The sequence below is a fragment of the Prionailurus bengalensis genome, chromosome E1 (genome assembly GCF_016509475.1).
Source record: "Prionailurus bengalensis isolate Pbe53 chromosome E1, Fcat_Pben_1.1_paternal_pri, whole genome shotgun sequence".
NCBI classification, from domain to species: Eukaryota; Metazoa; Chordata; class Mammalia; order Carnivora; family Felidae; genus Prionailurus; species Prionailurus bengalensis.
This window is the reverse complement of record NC_057347.1, coordinates 40,812,229-40,823,701: the sequence shown is the minus strand read 5'-3', so window position 1 is coordinate 40,823,701 and position 11,473 is coordinate 40,812,229. Positions and strand designations below refer to the sequence as shown.

Below are 11,473 nucleotides of genomic sequence, written 5' to 3'. Positions count from 1 at the left end.
CTGTTATCACGGGGCAGATGAGGCTTTGCCTTTCTGTCAGGCTTCTTGGGGGAAGGGGAGGGAAACATTTTCAGTGCTGATCCTTTGGAAATCAGCACAGGTTTTCCTCAGAGTCATCACGCTGCCGAAACCGAAACCACGGTAGAAGACAGGGAAGGGACACTTTACATTCCGCTGCCTTGGTAATCACCATTTAAGATTTCAATAGCAGAAGAGGGGCTAAGCCAAAGGGCGAGTAACCCACCACTCACACTTCTGCATGGAAACTGACCTTAAATCTCCACATTTCTTTACAGAGGAAAAAGTTATGCACTAGCCATGTTAGCACAAGGCTCCGTCATACTCGGCTCATCAAGTCAATTCAGAAAAAAGTAGTAACTACTTTCTGAAGGGCAGTAGGTGGGGACTTCCATACAGGTTTCTAAAAAACCTGCAGGCTAGAGAAACTCTTGTATCACTTAAGAATAAAGGAACAAAGTTATTTTCTCTCCTTCTGGCTGTTGACAATTTTACAATTACCATTCAAACTTCTGGAAGAATGCTAGATAAACGTGTAAGCAATGCCCTATTTGCTTTTCTCTTTCCCCATCCCCCACACCCACATCTCACTCCTTGACAGTCAATCCCTTTTTAAAGTTTCAGTTCATATAGCTGGGTACTTTCAAGATCAAATTCTGGCCATATTGCCAATGCCTTTTAAAAATCTATCCATGAGTCTAGGAGGGGATAAGACAGGCCTAGAACCCAGAACATACTAATTGGCCCACCACCCACCAGCAGCTCTAAAAACTTTCGTCCCTTGGTTAAAGAGGTGAGTGCTTCTCAAAGGAGCCAGCAATAGGTCAAGATGGGAGTTGGAGGGAAAAAGGACAAAGGGAGTTGAGATGGGAGTTACAGCATCTCTGGTGATTCTGCCTCCACTGGAAAGAACGGTCTTTGGGATTAAGTACAGAGGGCGCCCCTTATCTGTAGGGGACGCCATCCAAGACCCCCAGTGGGTGCCTGGAACGGTGAATAGTACCTAACTCTATAAATAGTATGTTTTTTCTTATACACACATACCCATGATGAAATTTAATTTATAAATTAGGCAATTATATTAGGCAATTGACAATAACTAATAATAAAAGTGTAACAACATGCTATAATAAAAGTCCTGTCAATGTGATATCTCTACATATCTTCCTGTACTGTACTCACCCTTTTTCTTATGAGGATATGAGAGGAAAAGATGCCTACATGAGCATGAGGAGATGAAGTACGGGGAGTGGTGGTAGGTGTGTGACCAGCATTAGGCTACTACTGACCTTCTGATGTTATCAGAAGGAGGATCATCTGTTTCTGAATCACAGTTGATTCGGGGAACTGAAATCTCAGAAAGCAAACGCGTGGGTGGCAGGGGGACAACTGTATGTTTTAATGTTTCAAGAAGGCAATCATCACAGTCTTTCAACAGAAAACAAAGCTCCAACTGGCCACCCTTTCCTTCCACGTATGCATCAATCATGACTCCTTCCTTAGGACTTTGTGACAATGGAGTGCATAAGCCAACTGGTGATGTGGTAAAAATCTCGCGCAGTCTCTTCTTGGGTACTAGAGTTATACTAGGACCCTTTGCCTAGACTGTGTGATTAAGATCTAAGGTGACCAGAAAGATACACACCAAGCTGTCAAGAGCAGCTGCCTCTGGAGGGGGAGTGTGTGTGACAGCGGAATGGACTTTATGCATACTTCTTTATTACTTGATTTTTTTCTTAACTAAGCATACTTTTTTTAATTGTAAAAATACCTCAAACTCATGAGGAGGGAAATTGAATACACTAAGCAACGACAATTTCGGATGGATAGCATTCCTGCCGCGTTTAAGGATGATCAATGCTATTTTTAACAGTCATTCCCTGAAACTTTTTCCCAACTCCCAAGGGCACAAGTTACCCATGGACATTTCTTTTTTTTGGTGTCTTGGCTGCTGTAGGTGCCTAACAAACTGTTAGTGTTTCAAGGAAGGAGAATGGTTTTCTATTATAGTATTTCTGATGAGGGAGCATAAAGCGAGCTGACAGGCCGCCAACACCCGCCCCCCAACTCCTAGATGGGATATGTGTGATATTCCTCCAGCACTCCTGGCTGCCCAAGAACAAAGGAAAGCGGAAAACTAAGGTTAACTGATAGAGATCATAGTCCTGCAGGACCTAAGTCTCCATCACCCCTCCACAGTGATGTGGGAAACAAAGGCAGAAGGAAATGGCAGATGGAACTCAATCTCCTTATAACCTGCAGCCCATTGACAAATACTTGAGGCTGGCAGAGTAAAATGTTTCTCCAGGAATTCCTTACTGTCTTAATATTAATGCTTTGCTAGAGGGAAGAACCACCTTAGCTTGACAATAGCTAGGCCTCCACTATCCTGGGAGTCTTCTGTAGCATATGAAAATCTCACTGGAAACTTCCCCTGGACTTTACCTCCTCCAACCCCATAGTATATAACCAGTCTCCCCTCATGGTCCCTGGGCAGCTCTTCCTGCCCATGGGTCCTGTCCCCGTGCTTCAATAAAATCACCTTTTTGCACCAAAGACACCTTCAAGAATTCTTTCTTGGTTGTCGGCTCCAGACCCCATGAACCCCACTATCACCCCAAAAAAACCCTCATCATTTTACACACACCAAAATGCCCTCCAGCCCTCTGTTACCATTTGGAGATCGTCAATCCTGGTATTAACTCCAGAAGCCATTTCCTTTCTCTCCTGTGGTGTCTCAGGACAGGGATAGAGTGAGGCCCGGAACCTGGAACATACAGACACAACCTGACAAACATCGAAGTTTCTTAACCTATCCAATTTAAATAACCTCAGAAAGTAATCTTAATGTACTAGAAGGACCAAACCAGGATTAGTTCAGAGTGGTGCCCTGATCATGAATAACTAGGAAGTGTCCTACAGATAGAGCAGTAACATTTGAACAATCTCGACATTCTCTGTAGCTACTAAATTTCCTTAGATTAAAATTATAAAACTCAGTAATACAAATCATATTATAAGTTACTAGAGAAAAACGGCATGGAAAAGAGATCTTATAGGCAGAATTTCAGAAAAGTTTACAGGCGCAATACCTATGGCACACTGCTGGGAACAATGCAGCATTTATAAACCATGAGTCCTAATGACTTTCTTTCCAAAGAAAGGAAATTGTGGTTTTGACAGTACTTTTAAAAATGAACTGAGACCATTTCTAATTATTTAAAATAGCCCTAACATTATTAGAAGATATATGTATTGCATTAAGGTAGACTAAAAGGGCTATTGTTTCATTATTCTGTATCCTAAGGCTTAACAGTCAAGGCATTCTGATTGCACTCTCAGGGAGGCACATTTCTCTTACCCTTCACAGATTTTCTTGACTCTGTTTTTCAGCTGATCGCCTTGGAAGAAAATGATGAATACAGATTTGTGCACGTAGTCACCCTGGGCCCCAAACCAGAAACAGAGAATTTAGACTTCTACTCTGGAAGAACATTTCTTGAATAACCTACTTTCTTGGTGATATAGGAATGGGAGTCCTTTAAGGATACGGCAACCCTGCACTCGAACTATTATCCTCCATCCATTTCTTAAGCTCCACTATAAGAACATTTGTCCTATAATCCGTAATGCACAAAAAACTTTCTGTATTTGTTTTTAAACTCAACCGTGAGCTGAACACAGATGCTCAGATGATTCTCCTCGTAGCACAATATAGCCCTTATTACCAATTCAACTTCAAACCTTATACTACCTGAGTAAGTACGGAAGAGAGGAGAGGAAGCCATTCCTGCTTATTCCCATGCTTAGAAATTCCCAGATAAAGGGGACTGAGTAACTCTAAGGAACAGAGGTGGGAAGAATGTTGATGTAGAATCTCATGCTTCATGCTAAGTTTGATCTAAGGAGCAGGGAGGAAGGCAATCTATTCCAAATACCAAGTTTACACGCAAAGTCTGATGCAAGGACTGCAGGGAAAGATCAGAGAAATAAGCTTAATTGGGTGTTAACTAGTATTGTCTCTAGTTGCCTGTATTTCTCATATTCCTAGAGTTTTTATAATAAAAAGCAAACAGACTTCAGAAGGATAAAAGGAGATGCGGCGTGAAGACAATGACGCTACGTGTCTTAAATTCCTCCATTCTCCAGGAATAAACTGGAGCGCATTCTTTGTGCAGCTGCTCTGCTGTAGCTAGCCAGACCCCCTTTCCTCAATTTGTTGATAATAGTGTTTCTGTTGCCCAGAAACTTGGCTGAAGATTCCTGAGAACAGTTCCACAGGAGGTGTGACTGCAGACTGCAGTGTCTCCACAAGCCAAGCACAGGCTTCAGTGAGTCTGTAAAACTGCTCCTCTGGGGGGCTCGCTGTACCCTAAGTGCCACCACCCTCCTGTTTAGGAGGATAAAAGGATGAAAGCCTCAGATTTTCAGCTGCACGACCCACCCACTCTGAGGAGTCACAAATTCAATCTCTCTTCTTAGGTGGGACAAAGAATGGTAATCTAAGAAAATCCAAAAGATCATTTTCAACAGACAAACCAAGCCCAGGCTTCTAAATAATACCGATACAAAAGGGAAGTAATTTTTTTTTTTTTTTTTTTTTTTTTTTTTGCAATACATTTAATCTTCCTTGCTTGTGATCCTTGACATCAGGACTCACGATACTTAGTGTAGGCTGATGTTAAGAACTCTGGCCCGTTATGTCAAATGCCAAGAGATTCAGCCATTCCTACTCTGCAAAGCACTGGGTGGGGAAGATTATTCTACCTTGTACAATATATTATCCTTAAATTAAGTTTCCAAATCTCCCAACAAACAAGTAGACAAAAAAACCTTACCAACTAAAAATTTTATCAACTTATCGAGCTCACAGTTGAGGAACTCTCTCCTTATATGGATATTACCGAACTTGGAACCAGATATCTTGCTTTAATTTTCATAAAGTTGATTTTCTTTTGGTCTCAGATAAGTAACAGAAAGCATATAAAGCTGAGGTTTGGGGCGCCTGGGTGGCTCAGTCGGTTAAGCATCCGACTTCAGCTCGGGTCATGATCTCACGGTCCATGAGTTCAAGCCCTGCGTCGGGCTCTGTGCTAACAGCTCAGAGCCTAGAGTGTGCTTTGGATTCTGTGTCTCTCTCTCTCTCTGCCCTTCCCCTGCTCATGCTCTGTCTCTCTCTGTCTCAAAAATAAATAAAAACATAAAAAAAATTTTTTTTAAAAATAAAGCTGAGGTTTAAGATAACTGGAAAAAAACACATTTATAATCCAAATAATACCTACACAAGTGGGGCTTGAAAATGTCCAGGCACGTGTCAGTATACATCATCTGTACACACACGATGGGAGTTAAGAGGAAAAGAGCAGTATTTCAAATGTTCAAGTCAAAGCAGGAGTAAACATAAGGGCTCCTCTGTGGGAGTGTCAGATTCAGGTGGTACCATGCAGTCTCACTGCTCTGGCCTCCCTTTACAAGACCTACTCCACGGGACACAATTTCCTAGTCTTACAGTCACAGGATCCTCCAGGGGGTTCTCGATTTCAGCCTGTCGCAGGAACACATTCCCCCGGCACACCCGCCAAAGCATGCGCTCAAAAGTAGGGATGCGCTCCCGGTTAATCACACCAGCCACGAAGCTGTGGGGAGAAGAGGCAGATGGGGAACTCGATTCCATGCTACGGGACAGAGGGCTTTAAGACAAAGAAGGGAAGCGAGAGGAGAGGGGCACGGATGACAAACACAAGGCTATGCAATGTTACGCCAAAAGGGCTCCCAAAGTCTTATTCCCGGACCCCAGGATAGGGTTGACAGGACAAATCAGGAACTGAATCCAAGTGACTTAGGAACACCTCTCAAGAGGCTCAGAAGAGAACACATCCTGGAAGCAAGTGAATGGGCCAGCCTCACCACTCTTGAACAGCAACAATGAACATGACCGCTGCTCCCCGTCCCCCCCAAAAATGAACTGACCCCACTGACATACGGAGGCTTGCAGTAGTACTTACCCAAGTCTTAACGGCGTGCCCCTTCCCATCTCACTCGGCTCCAAGAGGGACGAGGACTCTTCCAACAAGTCTGGATCCGCCATCTGCTGATGATGCAATTCAGCCTGAATTCACAAATCAATTAATATCTAATGAAAATAGTTAGTGGCATGCAGGGAACGAGGAACCGGGAGATAAGTTCAGAAAATAAAGACGAGGGAAAAAAAAAAAAAAAAACCACCAAAAGAGAAGACAGCCACAAAAAGAAGACAAGAATAGGGGAAGAAAACAAAGGAAAGAAACAAGAGGTAAAGAAAGCTTTGTAGCCCCAGTAAAGGCATCTGGGGAAATGGTTTTTGAAATAAGGAATAAAGAAAAAACACTAAATAATGATGACATGTATAAATCTGTTACTTAGGTGGAAACCATTTTTCCTCTGTTTCCCTGAATAAGCCATGAAAGTACCAGGAAATACCTTTGCATACGGATGGAAGCTGCAACATTTCTTCATTTTCAGCAAGACCAAAGCAGCTCTGAAGATACTCTCAACATCAAATTTCCAGGTAGCTACAAACTAAAATTTTCCCTGTGTGAGAATGTGAAAGATGGAGACTCTCTTTCCAAGGAGAAAAGCAAGGCACCGCCACTGTCCTGAGCACAGTGTGGACTGGAAAAAGGCGGAAGGGGCGTCTCCACGAGACTGGGTTTTCCATGCTCTTCAAAATTCAGAACACGAAAACTTTCAGCATGGGCACTGTAAAAAAAATGCTCCAAGCCATGGGCTTTAAAGAGTATTTCTTTTGGGGTGCCTGGGTGGCTCACTTGGACGAGTTGTCCGACTCTTGATTTCAGCTCAAGTCATGATCCCAGAGAGGTGGGATCAAGCTCCGTGTCGGGCTCCATGAGTGTGGAGCCTGCTTAAGATCCTCTCTCTCCCTTTGCCCCTCTCCCCTAGTATTTCTTTCTCCAAAAGAAGCAGCAGCATATTGGCTGGGCAGGCCTGGCCTTGACTGCATCAATAAAGGGAAGAAAAAGTGAAAACCTATCTGAATGCCTTCATTTCTAACCAGGAATCTAGGAACATTAAAAAGTTCATGTTAGGCTATATAGTTTAAGGGTCACTGAGAACATAGCTGAAGCCAGGAATCTAAATCAAGTGAGAAAAAGTAACCAATCATAAGCCAATATAGAACATGTGGGCTAATTTAATTGTTTAGATTTAAAATGATTTCCACCATGACAGTTTATACAATGAAATGAAGGAGGAGAGGGACCTTCTCAGATGGAGGTCTATACTTCCTAGACTCTCTCTACCCACCACATTCTAACACCTTTTATTCTTACCAATCAGGAAGGTCTGAGAAGCTCTCTAAAAAATAAAGGCCAATCAACTTCTCTACCGCCTGATCTCCTCAACTTTAATATCCACGCGCTACTTGTTTGACCAAAGACAAGAAATATGCCAGAAAAATCTTCCTTTTCAAAAGCAGAACTAAACAAAAAAATCAGGAGAATTTTTCTCTATCATCTTCATTCCAAACATTCTATTCCTGTTAACCGCGCGATCAAAAAATTGATCAAGGGAAACTCACTTGGTAAGTCGTAGGAAATGTAAAGTTAAGGGGGGTGGGGGAGGGCTTTAGGATTGAGTATAAATAAACCTGAATATAAACCAAATGATTAGGTTGAGAACCTAAAAAAGAAAGCAATTTTCTGGGGAAGTGAAATCTAAAAGTTGATGCAGGATCAACATTCAACTCCCCACCCCCTTCAAAAAAAGAAAGAAAGAAAAGGTAGGGCAGGCTTTGAGTATGCCAGAGGGCAGAGAAATATTGTCATGATATACGAAGAAGTTTAAGATGAGATAATGGGGGCACAGGTTTCCACTTGCTCTCAAGTGGAAATTTAGGGGGCTTTTTTTGTTTCTGCCTAATATCAGATCAGCTTATTGCAAGCCACAGGCAACTTATTTTAAGGATCTAGATGACTACCTCATTTCAACTGGTTCTTGGGATGTCCCTTGGCAAAAAACAGTGAAACTGACTGCTACACACAAGACTCCGGCCTACTTCCCTACGCGGTTCACAAGGCCTGGCTAAAGTAAACCCAAAAGATCAGACTCAGTGCAAGCCTATGTGCTCTAAAGGGGACAACCGCTCTAACAGCAAAAAGTGCTGAGCAACTAGACTCCTCTGAAAACTGCATCTGGGGACTCTGGGCACAAAAAGAACCCAGCGGAATTAAAATTAAATGGAAACTTGTGATGATATTCTAATTAATAATCTCACCGCTTCATACTTAAGAATCCTAAATCTTAGAGAGGGGAGTAAAAAAAAAAATTTTTTTTTAAATAAAATAATTGGGCCTCATGGGGAACTAGGAGGACCAGACCGCTCACTGAGGGCCTTTAAAACAATCTCTAAAACCACACCGTGGGGTACCTAAATCCTATTCTGGGCTCCCTAATAACAATAACAACACTGCCAACGTGCCTTTAAATGACTTGCTGTGCTCTCTGGTTTACCCTTTCCCCCAGTCGGAACACTGAAACCATGCCCTGAAAGAGGAAGTGGCAGAATTTCTGAGGCTCCCTGTCTACACTGAAATAGAAGTAGCACATCCGGATCCAGCTGCATTAATTACCAAGAGCAAACACTCTTACTTCCATCTCCAGTGAGAGAGAAATCGCATTTCATCACTTCCGGTATTCACCCAAGCCCCAAAGGAGAAGGCAGATGGGAAAGAAAAGTAAAGAAGAGCAGATGGATGGAAGACTCAGGAGGAAAGGAAGGCAGGAACCTGCATGCCATTAACCATTACTTTTCCAGTCTTCTTTACGTTCTCATGGGCTAGGGTGCTTATGGTAAAAGATGCAGAGAGCACTCTTCAGCTCTCACAGTTCTTCATAAGCAAGAAGACTGAGAAAAGGATAATCATTAACAAGTCATTTTAATTGCTCTGGATGAGAAATGGCTAAGTCGAATTTGTAATCATCTTAAATCATAAGAATATCGAATTTACGCTTACTCTTCCCCTTCCAGATGCCTTGCCAATCATGACCGCTATGCCTAAAGACGGAAAGAACCCTTTCCCGATTTGGCCATTTTCTGCTAACTCATTATTATAAATTATTGATCATGTTCACCAAATTATATAAAAAAGAAGGACTCAAAACTGGTTGTATTTTAGGCCGTTTGCAAACTGTGATTTCAGGCATGGAAGACAATCTCACGCAAAAAGTGCCATTTCTGAGATTTGAGGGTCCCATGTTTCTTTTTCTTTTGCATTATTTAACGTGCGCACTCACATGCCCAGATGCACTTACTCTGTGAGGTCTTATCACCTGCCATGGCAGCGACAGCTGAGACTGGTGCTTGGCAATAGCAGGGCAGGCACCATTGAGAGGGACCTGGCTGAACCTCTGAGCCAGTGGCAGGAGCAGGCAAGGCACTGACCGTGCACTCGGAGAGGAAAGGCCGAGTGGCTCTTGCCAGAAGCCTCCCTACACTACGGTGAGGGTGTAGGAACAAGAGGGGTTGAGGACAAGAGCAGTCAAAGAACCTCTTACAGCCCAGGACTTGGGCTCAAAAGTACTCAGAGATTAAAAAAAAAAGAAAGAAAAGAAATGTTTTGCAAATGTTTTGCGTGAATAAAGGGAAAACAACCCACCATGGATTGACTGGGCATGAAGGTCGTAAAGACTTCCAGCCTGCCTTCTCAGCATGGGGGTTTCGTGTTTAGACTTATTACTCACAAAGAACTTATGATTTTAACACTTTGGTTATCTTTCCAAGTAATTTCTCTTATTTTGTTTTAATATTTTGTTTTTAATAACATTAATAGTTCAAGTAACAGGGAACCTCGGTGGCTCAGTTGGTTAAGCGTCCAAATGTTCCTCAGGTCGCAATCTCAAGGTTTGTGAGTTCGAGCCCAGCATCAGGCTCTCTGATGTCAGTGCGGAGCCCGCTTCGGATCCTCTGTCTCCCTCTCTCTGCCCCTCCCCCACTCGTGTGCATGTGCACACACTCTCTCTCAAAAAAGAAATAAACATTAAAAAAAAACAGTTCAAGTAACTATTGCTCATAAGGGAGTCCATCTGTCAGTCTTTATTCAGAATTTCTCCAGAATGAACTGGACAAAGAAGCCTATTCTATTCCTTAAACTCAGGAGGTTAAGAAAGACATTGTCATACATTTCAGCAACATCCCAGCAATAAACTAAGACTATATCAAAAGGGAAAGGGGGGGGCAAAAGAATTAAGCCCCAAATGATGTTAAAAGTACCTGAGCTTCGATTCTGAGGCCAGTTTAAATTGGATCTGTGAGAGAGCAGCTTGGACGCATTTAGGAAAGCACACATCTGTGAGCCTATGGAGACACTGTGCCCTGGGATGTTTTCTGATATGACTAAGTGATACATTCCTTGAGCACAGGGGCCATGCCTTACTCATCTTGTGCCTCATGAAGAGTAGGTGCTCACTAAATGCTCGGTGAATTAGTGAATATAAATACACTGCTGTTTAGGCAATGAGCAACTAGAATTCCAGATTATCTGTTCATTAAAACCATGAGACATAAGTGGCCATGCCTGTTGCAAAAGACCTGAAACACTTGGAAAGAGTTAATCACACTGTCCCACAACCTCTAATTCGATGAGATATCAGGGACTGGTGAAAGAAGTCCTCATCAGTCTCAAAATTCTCAACTCAGTGAGCAAGCCGAATATTCACACCAAACCTCTCTTGACATATAGCCAGATTCTGATTCTTGGGATGACCAGGCAATTAAGTTCATATGAGCTTTTTCCCCTTTCCCCAATAGATTTTTTTTAATTAGCGTGGCTTCTCTGAGTCCATCTTCAGTTATTGAGGAATGTAGCACATCTTCGGCTGACGTTCTCCAGCCCAGGGGTTCACAAACCACTGTCCCTCAGAGTCACCTTGTGAAAACAGACTGCTCGGCCCCACCCTCAGAGTTTCTAATTCACAAAGTCTGAAATCTGGAGTGGGGACTAATGATGTGCATCCTGACAAGTTCCCAGGTGAGGCTCATGCTGCTGGTTAGAGAGCCCCTGCTCCAGTCCTTAAAAGACCGATATTAAAAATGGAACTGAGAATACATCAGATGCTAACTAAAATGGGCCCTCTTTTTTTAAAAAGCTTTGCCAATTTTTTTGTTGTTGTTGAGCAAAGAATATAAAGAACTTTATGGAAGGCACACTAAAGAGTCGCTGGAACAGTAGCAGAAGTGTCTGATATTGCTAATCTGGTGGCAAAGACACCTTACTGTAAAAAAAGAGAATTCTCGATACCTTAGGCCATCAACAAAGCCAAGTCCAGGCTCAAAGCTAAGACTCCTCTCCACGTTTAATGAGGAGAAGGAATCCTTCTGAAAGTCTTGCTCTAAAGCCTTTCTGTGGGCTCACCTCAGCAAACTGTCATCTGTCATCATCACCTACATTTTTAACCTAGA

The 11,473-nt window shown here is 42.6% G+C and overlaps 1 protein-coding gene across 10 annotated transcripts in view; it reads right to left on the bottom strand.

Annotated features, from left to right (window-relative positions):
- Positions 1-11,473, bottom strand: part of ATP6V0A1 (ATPase H+ transporting V0 subunit a1) — a 59,282-nt gene that overhangs the window by 27,864 nt on the left and 19,945 nt on the right. For 6 of the 10 annotated variants that reach the window (XM_043584521.1, XM_043584523.1, XM_043584525.1 and 3 more), the window contains exons 6-9: positions 6,024-6,127; positions 5,528-5,654; positions 3,380-3,462; positions 2,692-2,785 (exon numbers count right to left, since the gene is read on the bottom strand). In XM_043584521.1, coding sequence (XP_043440456.1) covers positions 2,692-2,785; positions 3,380-3,462; positions 5,528-5,654; positions 6,024-6,127 — 408 coding nt within the window. The remainder of the gene's footprint in view (positions 1-2,691; positions 2,786-3,379; positions 3,463-5,527; positions 5,655-6,023; positions 6,128-11,473) is intronic. The other 4 variants (XM_043584524.1, XM_043584527.1, XM_043584528.1 and 1 more) reach the window with 1 other exon arrangement.